The sequence below is a fragment of the Macaca nemestrina genome, chromosome 8 (assembly GCF_043159975.1).
Source record: "Macaca nemestrina isolate mMacNem1 chromosome 8, mMacNem.hap1, whole genome shotgun sequence".
Lineage (NCBI taxonomy): Eukaryota > Metazoa > Chordata > Mammalia > Primates > Cercopithecidae > Macaca > Macaca nemestrina.
Genome location: NC_092132.1, coordinates 121,793,144 through 121,807,694, shown reverse-complemented (window position 1 = coordinate 121,807,694; position 14,551 = coordinate 121,793,144). Strand labels below are relative to the sequence as shown.

The following is a 14,551-nucleotide window of genomic DNA, read 5'->3' as shown; positions in this document are numbered from 1 at the left end:
GTCCAGCTGAGATTTTGATGCATAGGAATGCAGGATCCCCATTGTAGGAAGAAGAAATGACACAGCAAAAGCACAGAGGTGGAAAATCAGGGGGCCTACATATGGAACTTTGGGTGGTTCAATCAGGTAGACTGGAGGAGACTAGTAGGAATTATATTTGGAACAATTGGTTTTACTCAGTTAACATTGTGTGACAAGATCAGAAAATTCACCAGAAAACTAGCAAAGTATAACGTGGCAGATTTGCAACCAGAAGGATTGCTGTCATTTCTTCCTCCCTTGTTTTCTCCCTTGTCGTTTACCCTTAAGAGCCCAGGGAATCACAGTTACCAGGCTAGAGCATAGAAGGATTGTTGTTATTTTTTTGCAGATAGGGTCTCATCATGCTGCCCAGTCTGGAGTGCAGTGAGTATTCACTGGCATGATCATGGTACACTACAACCTTGAATTCCTGGGCCCAAGTGATTCTCTCACCTCAGCCTCCCAAGTAGCTGGGATTCCAGGAGCATTCCACCACACCAGGCTTTAGAACAATTCTTTAGAAAGACTTCAGTAAACTCTGAGCCCATCCCTGCTGTTCTGAGTTCTTATATCTCGGAGACTGCTTAAATTATAGGTTATGTGCAACAGTAAAACACAGACACAGCAGATCACAATGCTGCCCATATTAAAAAAAAAAGTGAATGTTGATGTAATATTCAGAGTTTTATAAAACTGTGTGATAACGTTGCCCAAATATTTATTCCAGTATTAAGAATATTTCATGTGGTACTATGCTCCCAGCAATGAGAATCTTAAGGAAAGAAAAATTCCCTTCCTTTTGGAATTGATAAATCCTCTTCATTCAAAATTAACATTATTCTTGATATTACTCTACTGAGAAGAAGAGCGCACAGTATTTTTTATCTATTCTAACCTTCAGTAAGTGTCCTTAACAGACTTGTAGGAAATGACTTTATCCATTTTCCTCTTCCTAAACCCTAGTGGCTGATGGCATTTGGATATAGAAAACTAAGAAAATTTACCAATTAGGTTTAAAAATCTAAGGTATAACACAGTTATTGGTGATGATAAGGGAGTACAAAGAAAAACTACAGGACTTCCTTTAAACTACTGATTTAGGTGATAAAATTAAGATGATATCCATGGTATAACTTAATGGATGCATCTTACTTTTACTCTAGGTAAAATCATGTGGTCAGATCAATGTAATGGAAGTTGTATTTTAACATATGTGTAAGGTGGGGAGAGGCAGTTTGAGAACTCTGAAAACACAAAAAAGTGTATATTTATATTTACTGGATTTCTGTGATATATACTGACACCACTTTGGTCCTGATCTTATAGGAAGTCAGAGCTTCGCATTAGCAAAGCATCACTGGCTGATTCTGGAGAGTATATGTGCAAAGTGATCAGCAAATTAGGAAATGACAGTGCCTCTGCCAATATCACCATCGTGGATTCAAACGGTAAGAGATACCTACGGTATACTGTTCCTAAATCTTTAAGAAGAGTAATCAAGACACGTGGTAAGACTCATAATAGATTGGTGTGTTAAATCTCATTGTGAACAAATTAAAAAACAAATAAAGAAAACCAGGTGTTTCAAGGATCTTGTATGTCTTTCATAAATTTCTGTACTCCATGAGATTGTATAGACCTTAACTCTACATATATTTTTTACAAAAGGATTTGAATAAGGCCATGAATGGCAGAGATAGGTTGGATTGCTAAAAGATAGAGGTTATACAATTTTTTTAAGTTGATCAGGGAGGGCAGTCAATTCTTTGGCTCTCTGAACAACAGAATACAGTCATATATATATACAGGATATATATACACAATATGTATATATGCACATGCACAGAATATATGCATATTATATATGTACATATATAATATATATGCATAGTATGTATATACATATACATATATAATATATACACACATACATATATAATATGCATATATTCTGTGTGTGTGCAGAATACAGTCCTGACTCAATTCTGGCAATTTATTCCCATTACATCTGGCTCTAGGTAGTAGAAAGTTAGGCCATTAACTTTTTTTAGGCCTATTAATTTTGAAATTAGGACCATTTTAGAGGCAATAAATTTCCTACTATGAAGAGGCTTCATTTTCAGCTTTCTTCAGAATAGTACCAGGCAATCCTTCTTAAACAAATGAATGACTTAGAGGTAAGAAGTACAATCTACCTCTGACAACTTCTCTGAGTTATTCCAGGAAAGTAAAAGAACCACAGCTGATGGCTTTCTGTTTTGTACTAGCCTAATACTCCATGATTTGATGGAATCATCTATAGGAGCTGATGATGATGATGACCTAGCAATGCTTCTTTAAATCTTTTAGCATAATCAAATGCTATTTTAAAGTCTTTGGTGCTCCTCCCTCTCTCTCTCTCTCTTTCTCTCGTTCTCTTTCTTTCTCTCTTTCTCTCTTTCTTTCTTTCTTTTTTGAATTATGGCACTTAACTATTGCCTTTACAAAATTTGTCATCTGTTATAAAACCAAGCCTAATTGCGTGGCTTCTCGGTAGGAGATGAGAAAGATTCTGCATTTCAAGGGCAAGCGCTCTTAAAGTGATAGAGTAAAAATGCCAGGTCAGCACAGTTAGAGTAAAAGTAATTTTAAGGGTTAATTGTATGGGAGGCTGATGTAGGTTTTGCCACTTGATTCTTCTGTAACATACTAAGAAAGGGAGAAGGGAGATAAAAATAAGAAACAGGGCTGGGAAAATTCAGGTTAATGCCTCATCCTCTCTGGACTTCTCAAGGATCTGTTCCATCACAGAGTAATCAAAGTTTATCACTTTCATTTTAAATATCTCCCTTCATAGAGAGTAAAAGAGAGCAGGGAAAAGGAGTTTCCATTAGGAGTCCTGTTTATTACAGTTTAAAATGTAAAACCATTTAAAATTTATATGAGTAAATATAGCATCACTTTATTTTTCAACCAGGGCAGGTTAAGCAATAGTAGTTTACTAATATTACTTTAACCCATGTGGAATTCTATAGGATGAAACACACATTAAAAAATTAATTTTAATGGGCTATTTTTTACTTTCTACTATAACCATTGTTTGAAGCTTGTTCTCCTGGGTTTGTCACTGGCTTGGTTCAGTGTGTCGCCTCATGGTTAATGCTATTCAATTGTGATTTTTGACACTTGGATTTCATTTGTGTAGCTATACCACAAAGTCCCAGGAAAATAAAATTAAAGCTAGTGTCATAGTCTCACTGAGTGTCTACAGAAGTATTACATTGATTATTCCATGGTTTCTGATTTACAGGATTAAGCAATGAATTATTTTTTACTCTATTATTCCTGGCAAAAACCCATAGAGTTCCTTTTTTATTAATTTGGGGGTACTGAAAGTTTGATAATATGGCTTTTTACATTTCTTACATAGGAAAAACAACTAATTCATTTTTTCCCACATTAATTCACTCAAGTCTTGGTCTAGTGATCAAACTTGAATATATAGTGTTGACCAATTATAGGGTAGAGAAATGAAACTCAAAGTGTTTTTGATAATGAGTCCTTTTTACCTGGCAAGAATAAAGAGAAATTTATGGAATATTTTAAGTGAGTCATTGTTAAACAACCAACAAAAATTCTTTCAGAAATAGGTTCCTATGGACTTATGTAATTAAAGCCTCTGAAGAAGGAGAATGAAGAATCTCAATTGCAATGCAAGTTGGCCTTGTTTTTATTCTCTTCTTGGAATGTTAGGAATAGATCATCCTTTGCCAACCCCTTCATTGTATTAAAAAAGAATAAAAGAGTTAGCATAGAAAACAGACTTATTCAGGATCACAGAGATATTTAGCAGCAAAAGGAGTTATGAACCCAGGTTTTGGGTTTTTTTTCTTTATTTCTACCACAGTGCAGTTCCATCTGTATCTGAAATGTTTTTTGTGTGTGTTTTGTTTTTCGTTTTTTGAGACAGGGTTTCACTCTGTCACCCAGGCTAGGGTACAGTGGTATGATCTTGGCTCACTGCAACCTCTGCCTCCTGGACTCAAAGGATCCTCCCACCTCAGCCCACTGAGTAGCTAGGAGTACAGGTGCATGCCATCACGCCTAGCTAATTAAAAAAAAAAAAAAATTTTTTTTTTTTGAGATGGAGTGTTGCTATGTTGTCTACTCTGGAACTCCTGAGTTCAGCTGTTTTGCCCACTGTGGAACCCCTGAGATCAGTAAGTCCACCCACTTTGAACTCCCAAAGTGCTGGGATTACAGGTGTGAGCTGCTGTGCCCAGCCTTACTCTGTATCTGACTATATGTTTGCAAATGTTTAAGTGAAATTCTTTTGCTTATAAAGAACAGAAGTTGAAGGAATGGTATGAGGCCTAAGGAGTGAGGGATTCTATGGCGAAGAACTAGAACTTCATTATAACTCAGCCTCAAGGAGATGGAATTGTATGCTGGGCATCTCTGGGAATTTAAGCAATGCGAGTTTGTGGTTTTTCTCTCTGGTGTTTCTAACTTTAATATGCTTCTGATACTTTTTTAACTTTTGTACTCTTTCCCACATCTTCTCACCTCTCCTACTTTCAAACTCTGCCTCTTTATAATTCCAGACTTTGACCTGTTTCTTGCCCCCACGGAGCCATATTCTTCATGGCACTTTCAGGCATTCTTTCAGCTTTAACCTCTATTGTATGATTGTTTCCTTGGTTCCCCAGTGAAATTCCCCAGACCAAGAATCCTATTAGCAGAGCTGATTGTTCCATATTCATTAAAAGACCAAAAGAACTTACAAATTATCTGCTGTGTGGTCATATGTCCACTGCTACCTCAACTAGGGAGGGTGAAGCCGGAAACATAGCGGCCCAGAAGCTCCTCTCTTCAAACGCTGGGGATGGAGCATGAAGCTCACCTGGGCCTGTGGCTTGGCACCATGATTGACAAGGCCAGTTTCCTGTACCTTGGAGGAGATACCCTTTTTGCTCTGCACCTTAGAGTCCTAGTTATAGTGCATCCAGAAGGAAAATATGTAATCATCTTGATCCCTTATCCTCTTCCACTGCTATCTATGAATTTGCTATATTCTGTCCAATGCTTGGTTATCAAAGAAGCTTCATTTGGGTTCTGAGCTCTCCAGGGCTTAGATGTACTGCCTTTGTGTTGTCTCATTCCTGTCTTCCTAGGAATCAGGGCAGAGGTTGCACAAAAACACTTTTTCAGAGACAAAAAGGGTACTTTCTACTGGGGTTATAAATTGCCACACCACTGAACCATGTCTTCCTAAATATAGATATTTACCATTGACTTGGGCTGACAGAGAGTGGAATTCTCAAGAATTCCTTTCCCTTCCCTTCCCTCCCCTCCCCTCCCCCCTCCCCCCCTCCCCCCTCCCCCCTCCCCCCTCCCCCCTCCCCCCTCCCCCTCTCCCCCCTCCCCTCCCCCCTCCCCTCCCCTCCCTTCCTCTCCCTTCCCTTCCCTTCCCTTCCCTCTCTTCCCCCCCCCTTTTTTTTTTTTTTTTTAAATAAACGGTGTTTTGCTGTGTCATCCAGGCTGGAGTGCAGTGGCAGGATCTCGGCTCACTACAACCTCCACCTCCTGGGTTCAAGCAGTTCTCCTGCCTCAGCCTCTTGAGTAGCTGGGATTCTAGATACCCACCACCACACCCCAGCTAATTTTCGTATTTTTTGTAGAGACAAGGTTTTGCCATTTGGCCATGCTGGTCTCTAACTCCTGACCTCAAATGATCTGCCCACTTTGGATTCCCAAAGCGCTTGGATTACAGGTGTGAACCACCACACCCGGCCAGGAATTTATTGTTTCATTGGGGATTCTAGGAAAAAAAAAAAGTTGTTAAAATAAGAACATGCTGTCAAACTATTACATTATGTAGAACTCCCCTTGAGATTTTAATTTATATTTTCTATGAACTATCAGTCACTTTATTAATTTCATTTTTTCACCTTTTCTATATATTTCCAAGAAGTTCATGGCTATAGTTTGAGAATTTCTATACAGGTTTCCTTGATGAACGATCCTGGTAGGTTGCTGCAATCTAATTATCCTAATTCTTTCCTATTCAAAGGATTCCTTGTGATTTACTTAAATTCTCACACAGTTACTTTTTATGTGTTCCAAGATGTTTAGAATATATTTTGATACAAGATTATAAGAGAGATGGGGAGGTTGGGGGAGACATTCGTAGGAGGCTGTTTGCTTTCTCCCCAGATGACCTTGCTGTTTGGCACGATATTGAATCCCATTAAGACAGCTATAATAATTATTAGAATAAAATTAGATCATAAAAGTCTTCTGCAATGAAACTCATTGTTTAGATCTATCCGGATTAGTGACTAAATAGAAATGAAATGATTAAAAAATTAGGAAATTCCCCTTGAAACAGTGTATGTTTGAGTGTTAACAATGGCCGTGCTTTTACTATTTTCAAGCACTTAGAAAATAATACAGTCAAGCATTTTGCCAACCTACATTTTAGAAATGTAGGTGTTTTCTGTCTTTTCCAATGCCTTTCAACCCCTACTTTATTCAGAATTAGAGAAAGTAATTTATCATATAGTAGACATATATCAACCTATGCAATCTGCTTATTACTTCTGGGACAATGCAAAGCTTACAAAGACCAGTTGGGTTTTCATATAACAAAGAATTTCATAGGCAGTAACTATGTGATAACTTATGAGTGAATTCCTTTTATGAATTCATCTATGACAAAGGAAAAGGCCCACATACACTATGTTTACACACCCTACACACTATATGTTCATTTGTATTTGTGGTTTATTTGGCTCAGTCTATATATAGGGAAACTTTCATTTAGCAATTAATTCTTAGCTAACAAGCTTTGTGAAAACTCCTGGGCTTTAGAGTAGGGAAGAGAATAATAGACTTTACTGGTTTCCAAATTAATTAAGTAATGCTTTCTTTTAAAAGATTAATATAGGAGAATATATAACTAATCAATCATATCTTCTCCTAAGTTTTCTTTTTTAATCAGAAGAAAAATTATTTGAGTGAGATTCAAGTTCCCACAGGAGCAATTGGGCTTGTAGCAATAAAATATCTGTTTCATTTGAGATGAGCAGAAAAATATTATTTTTATAAAATTTAATTAAATTATCAATTGCGGCTTTTAAAAATGGACTCATATTGGTAATAGACTTAGCCTTACCCCCTCTCCCAAATTGATAATGATGTTAGAAATTTCACGATATTGGTAAACAACCTGCAGTTACATTGAAAAGCATGTAAAATATGTTTTATAATTTGTTTAACAGTCTACATGTATGTTGTGTTATATAGGATGCCCAGGAAGGCAAATACGTGAGAACAGCATGAAAACAATAGGGTAGACTTGTCTTTTCAACATATGGTATTCATCCTGTCACTATACCATTTATTAATTTCAAAATTTCTCCGTTGCCTTAGAGTAAGCATTCATTATGAACAGGAAGAATTCGGGTACTCAAAGATGTTCCTCAAGTCATCTTTATAACTGCTAATAAACAAGTGTGTCCGCTTTTAAATCTTTTAAAGAAATCACTTGATCAAAATTTTTGTATGTACAGCAGTGACCTATAAGTTTAGAAAAACAAAGTCACATAAGTGAATGTTGAAATACACACAGACACATTTTAGGTATGTTTGTATATACTGTATACAATGTGTATATGTGTATTTTGCTACATAATTACATTTAGTGTATTATCATGGTGAAATTGCAAACATGTTACATTCAAAATAATTAGAAAAATTTATTTCCAGAAGATATCTTTGAGACCATGCAACTTTTTCCTGAGACCAGACCCAGGTTATTAAGAAAGAATTCAAACATTACAAATATACTAATGTTCCTTATGTTTACTTGCCTGTTCAGCATAAGTTGCTCAGCTGTGTTCAGTTTCTGATAATTCTAAAACCTAATTAATTTGCACTAATGAAGGGACTGTCCTTTATAAATTAACAAATTTAATATACCAAATTACTATAGGAAAATATGTTGCTTAAATAAACATCATGAAGATTGCAGGATTTAGTGCTTTTTTAAAAGTCTGTAAGTGTAATATAAAATTACTTTCAATTTACTTTTAACAAAAGGCTGTTTTCCAAATCTATAAATTCTACCCATAGCACACATAAAAATGCTTGCTGAGTGGTTTTAATTAAAAAGATTAACTTTCTTACTAGCAAGATTATGTTTAAAATGAAGACTCCTTTGGTGCAGAAGTATAGGTTAACTTTTGAGCTTGTATTTCCTCCAGGATTAATTCAGAAGATTTGTATTTGAAACTATAATCATTAAAGATATTTTAAGATCTCCAAGATAAATACCTAATTTTAGGAAGAGGGGTTATTTTAAGTTGTCTCTGTGTAGCTGCGTCTCTGTGTAGAGGTTACTACTGTATTTTTATGTAACATTCAATTTAAAAATGAAACATTATGGTCAACCTTTCCTCTAATCTGAGGTATTTTTTTGCCGGAGATAGAAAAGTTCTGATTTTTTTTTTTTTTTTGGAAGGTCACAGTGGACAGCTACTCAATTTGTCAAAAATAAATTTGAAAAGAGTCTTGATATCCGAGTTGGGATTGGGGGTGCTCTAGTTGTGCACCTTGAGTTTACAACTTCATCTGGTTGTAATGTCATTGATGAATCCTGAAGGACAAGAGAAGGAAGCATCTCTCTTAGTGTGGGTCCTTTGTTTGGAAACATGGCCCTTCTAGATATTTCTAGAGAAGGACACACACTTTGAATCTCTAATATAGTTTCTCTAAGATTACATTTTCTCAAAGAAGAACAATTTCATTTTCTGCAGCCCAAATCGAGAAAGCTTGTTGGAGCTGCTTCTGAAACAGATATCTTCATATTACCAATTCGGAATATCTTGTTTCTCGTCTGATGCTTGAGAAAATCCTGAGAAAATGATGTACCCTCACATACTAATTCCTTTCACTTAGCCCCATTTTTAGTGGATATAAGAGCCAGTGTAGGCAACTTTGATGTATTGAAACCAATCTTACTCCTTGAATAGTTTGCCCTCTTAATCTGTGATTAGAGAGGATCATCCACCCTTAATTTGCAGCAGAAAGACACATTTGGTCTTACTAAAGGTATATTGCTAATCACTTATTCTTAAACATTGCTACTGAGTCTCACATGACTGTTTTCCTTTCAATTCCACAAAATCTTTTGTCCCTAGAGAAACTTCAGAGTTTGAAGAAATATTGCCACTTAAATTGATTCCACTTACCTACTAGACTAGTCCAATCTTGGAAACCCTAAATGGCCATATCTGTATTTAAAGATGATTATATTAGGAATAAATTTTCTACTCCATGATTAACAGAATATTAATTTAAACATAAAATTGTATATGACCTGCTTAGGATTCTCAGTTAGATATCATATTTTTTTGTATAGTAGATAGTATCACAGTAGATTCAACTTATCTTTTGTCCCAGTTAGAAAATGTGAACTGCCATTAAGTCGTTTGGCAAGACTTAGGACACAATGAAACTTGAATGATATTCACCATTGCATCTCTACATCTTTCCAGGCCTCATAAAACTGTGCCTTGCTAAAAGTGTTAGATTCTGCCAAACTGAAGCCCTTTTCACAAGAACTGAATATGGAATTAGACAATGTAACTACCCTGTATTCCATCATAAAGGCAGCAAGAAAACAAGGTCAAAGTTTGAATAAGACTATCACAATCTTAATGATGTATCCAGAAGTATACAGGTTGGATTCATCCTTCATTTCTTTGGGGTGGGAACTGCATACTTACTGCCTGGGTAGCTGATATCTATCATATGATAAGGCACCTGTCTTCATTCTCACTGGCAATTTTAAATAGAGTTCAGTGCCAGAATTTGATGTTTTTCACCAATCCTAATTAGAAACTTGGCTTACTTTTACTTTTGAACAAAAATGTACTTGTTAAAGATCGTAACTTAAAAATTCTTACTATAGCTGGGTGATCTGATAGCTTTGACTTTCTTAGTTCCCCTATTTTGACTTTTCTTCCTGAGAAGCCTACTGCCTCTTTGACATAAATTCTTCCTCACTGACCCAAGTGGGGGCAGTGAATGCTTACTAATTATTCTAGTGCAGCTGATTTTATGCTCTTTGCCTAAGAAAGGAGAACTATCAATTTGGACTGTCTTTCTGCATTTCTCACTCTCTGTATGGTTAAAGCCTGGACTTTTCTCACTCCCTTGCAATACTTCCTTCCTTTATACTTACTTTTAGTTTGAAGGCAGGCTGTGGTACCTGCTCCCAGCCTCCTGCTTATATATCATAATGCCCTATCACCTTTTTTTTTCAGAGATCATCACTGGTATGCCAGCCTCAACTGAAGGAGCATATATGTCTTCAGGTAAGGAAAATAAGCCTGGCACATTTTACTAACCAGAATGACAACCATAACTGCTGGCTGCTCCTTCTACTAATCAGAACCCCTTCTGCATCCAAACCTCTCAGCCGCTCTTGTTTTCTGCTTCAATGTTTTTCTCAACCTTGTTCTGTCTTTTTGGATTTTACTTAAGGGAGGATGGTTCTTGCTGTATCTTCAAACTTAGGCCTGAGAAACATACATGAGTGAAAGAAATCTACATCTAGATGCAACTTAATGACATTAAGCAAATAAAGGAGATATCTGAGTTACAAGCTCAGTTTTTATGTCTTTCCAGGTGCTTCTCTTAGCTGCCTTCTACTCTTTCACCCCTCAGAGTGTATTCCTGGATAATTTATCAACATCTGATCTGTGACCTTTGGGTTTGTAATGATCAGTTGTGGATCGCTAAACTTAAAAAAAAAAAAAAAAAAAAAAAAAAGACTTACAGCCTGACATTTAAAAATGCTGTTGTCTTTTGTTTTTGTTGGTTTCTTACTTGCCTATAATATTTGCCGATAGCATTCATAGTCTGGGCAGATAATTAGCAACTTAGAACCCAACTCTAGCAATGCATATATAACCATAATTCATTGATTTCTTCACAAGCTATGCATTTAATCAATCCTCTATGTATTTCATTTTTTAAACATTTTCTTATTCTTTGTAATTCTATAATTAATAGAACCTTAGAACATTTAAAAATTAATCTTTATTTGGAAGAAAATTTTTGAAGACCCGAGATTGGAAATTCATCCCAGAGGTACAATGGTAATTTGGTTTTGCCTGGTGCCTTTTCTTTTACAAAAATTCTTACATTTCATTTGATAATCACAATAAACTTGTGAAATAAGACATCATTTTTCCTCGTTTTACAGATGAGAAAACTGAAGCATTAGAAATGTTAAGTCATATATCTCAGGAAGTAGAAGAGAAGGTACTTCAAGTTCAGTATTCTTTTTGTTACTCCACATTTAATATTTTAGCTTCATTGAGTTTTTCATTATGGCTGGTACCTTGTTGAAACTGTAGAATGACCTATAATCAACATGCCTTTTTCCATCTTACCTTCATTGGTTTCCTCTTCCCTTCAAAACCATTGTTTAAAACCATGAAAGCTAAACATCTCTGTATCCTAGACTATTTTAGCTATAGTTAGGGCATATTCATGTGTCATTACTAAGATATAAGTGTATGTGTATTGTGGAATGGTATCATCCTGGAGTCTAAGAGGTTGTTACTCTTCTGAGAGAAGGAAGGAAGGAAAAAAGAGGGAAAGAGAGAGAAAAAAAAGAAATCAAATATTCTGAATTTCTTCACCTTTCATCTACACATTTCTGTAATATAGGGATTTCATTATATGTGACTCCAGTACATGCCATTAGGAAAAAAGAGCTTTTACATTTATATGGAACTTGTCTTGGGAAATTGACTATAACTATTATTTCTTAATATGTGACTTAAATCTTGTTAACTTTCTGGCTGTTGACTTTCAATCCTTCTTTGATACTAAGACTTCTTTATTTCTTACTAATGAAAACCCATCCGTTCCATGCTTTTTTCTGCATGAGTCATATTTTTCATTCTCTCTGTACTTAACTACTGTTTTTTCTTCTTTTATCTTTGCTACCTAAGAAAATCTTGCTACTAGATATCCCCAACTATTGTATGATTTATTTAATTAGCATGGTTTATTTGATTCTAATGTAATAACTCTATTGCTCTAGCAGACTTTGCATGGACTTCAGCACTTTCTGGTCAGGATGTTTATGCAGATCCAGGTTGCCTGGAAATACTCTCAATCTTGTTTGTTTATTTATTTGGCATGCATGAAAGTTGGCTTTCATTCTCTTGGAATCCGGGGGCTGTTCCCTTTGGTTTCATGTTTTCTAAAAATCAAGACCACACCTAAAAGAAAGTATTTTCTATCTCACCCTGTGGTGTGGATCTCTTCAGAGTAGTCTGTCTTGGGAGTTCAGATAATGCTTGGTGTGTGGGATATTCTTACAGATGGATTGACTCCATTTTCATCCCTTTTAAAAGTCTTCGGGTCTAGACTATGGAAATATTCCTTTGTGATCTTTGAGTATTGCATATATCTTCTGACTTATAAATGCTTCAGCTTCTCTGTTGCACTGTGTTCTAGGATTCTTTTACTAGGTGATACCCAAGCCTGGCAAATTTCTAATTTAAGAGTCCAAGCAGCATGACTCAATAAAACCTCATTCCACTTTTATGTTTTATAGAGTCTCCCATTAGAATATCAGTATCAACAGAAGGAGCAAATACTTCTTCATGTAAGTATACTTAAATATTCTGTTCACTGGTTTTTAACCCAAGACACTATCTTCTTTGGAAGGTCACGTTCACATCTATCCTCTGCCCCTATTAAGGGTCAGAGTATTGAGTTTGGCAACAGTTGGTATTTGCTATTTGGAGTAGAAATGGCCTCCTAATATGCTCAAGGACAACTAGACATCTTGTCCTCCCAGTATACATAAGAATATTAAAATATACCACAAATGTATTAGTTTTAGGGTAATCTGGTGACTTTGAATATTGAAAAATAATTGCACAGTTCTGAGGCTTAATTCCTGGCAAGCAATAGAGCACATTGTGTGTCTTTTCAGCTTGTCTGGATGCCTTCAGCAACTGCCTGAGGCATGATACCCAGCTGTTTGGAGCCTCTGTTCCAAAACTTCTTCGTTCTCATATAAAGTCAGCTGTGATGGAATAAGAAAACTATATATAGATGCCCTTAATTCAAATTTGATAGCAAGTAACTAATTATGAAAATGTTTGAAAGCAAGTCCCTAGGTAAGATCTCAGATTAGTTTTCATCCGTTTAATGTGAAATGGGCTTTGTGCTTGTGGACTTCTATAACTGTTAGATTGACTGGGATTTTGTGCTATGTCAGGGGAACTTAAAGATATTAGCAAGGACTATCATAAAGAATTTTTGATACTTACAATTTGAGAATATCATTGTATTAAATTCTGATACTCCACAGGGGAGTTTATCAAACCTTGAAAATTAAACTTATAACTGCAGTCTTTCTCTTCCTTATTTTAGCTCCTTATTTAAAGCATTTTTCAGTTTGATAAGCTCTTCAATAAATAGATGTTCCTAGTTATTCTATTTCAATCTGGGGAGTGTGTTGAAGAAACAGTTTCCTTTTGCTCTCAGCAGGGTAGGAAAACTCATGAAAAGAAAGTGTGTCCTTTTGGCAATTTAAGTTGTTTTGTCAATCTGTTTAAATAAATCCTGTTTGATGTTACAGCCTTTCCCTCCAGGTTGGTGGTACTAGAACTGTAACTATATGGTATAAAATTATATTTTATTGTGTGAAGTATGGTGTTTTGTCTGTATTTTAACTACATAAAGCTTCATTTAGCTGAATAGATGGCAATAGCCTAGTGAGATCAAACAGGAAATGAAATGCTAGAAAGGGCTAAATTAGTTTCCTACGTGTTCCAAGGGCTCTCATCATATCCTCCAAAATGATCATTTCTGCTGGTGAATTTGTGCTATTTGTTTTATAATTCTACTTATAAAAAGATTAGTGTAATTATGTGGATTTTATATAGCTAGCATTAAGGAATCATATTGAGCTTTTTTTAAAGTGTTTATTCTACAGAAGCAAATACTAGGTTTTTCTTTTTTGGCATTTTGTCTGGAAATAGTTTCTCTCCTGTGCAATTCATTGAATAAAGTTATTGAAACTCTCATAATTGGAACCCTTCATGCTATCTTCAGTGGGACCATAGATACTATCCTTAAGCATATCTGAGCAGTTTGGGAATGTAAAAAAATACTTCTTTTGGTTTTCCTGAGCTTTGGGGAACTGAAATGAATCTCTCAGTTTACGTTTCTATTCATTGCGTTATCATTGAGAGAGAAATAATTATGAAATCTGACTCTGTTCCCTAACTCTCAGCAGAATTAGTTTTTGATATTTGGCAATGGTTTAACACTAAGAAGGGAAGCTTTGTGTACCATGATATTAAAATATTTCAATGTGCCGTTTTCACACATCAGTCACCCCAGGTCATGGTAAGTTCTCAGTAAATATGATTGAATTGATTCATGAATCCATTTTTTTTGTGGAACTTAATTTTATTAGAAGAATATAAACAATATAATAAACTAATTA

At 35.5% G+C, this 14,551-nt stretch overlaps 1 protein-coding gene across 14 annotated transcripts in view; it reads left to right on the top strand.

Annotated features, from left to right (window-relative positions):
• The window catches only part of LOC105476616 (neuregulin 1), a 1,125,049-nt gene that overhangs the window by 960,189 nt on the left and 150,309 nt on the right, over positions 1-14,551 (top strand). For 10 of the 14 annotated variants that reach the window (XM_071068414.1, XM_071068412.1, XM_011732713.3 and 7 more), the window contains 3 exons: positions 1,348-1,469; positions 10,332-10,382; positions 12,644-12,694. In XM_071068414.1, the coding sequence (XP_070924515.1) occupies positions 1,348-1,469; positions 10,332-10,382; positions 12,644-12,694 (224 nt within the window). The remainder of the gene's footprint in view (positions 1-1,347; positions 1,470-10,331; positions 10,383-12,643; positions 12,695-14,551) is intronic. The other 4 variants (XM_071068415.1, XM_011732712.2, XM_071068419.1 and 1 more) reach the window with 1 other exon arrangement.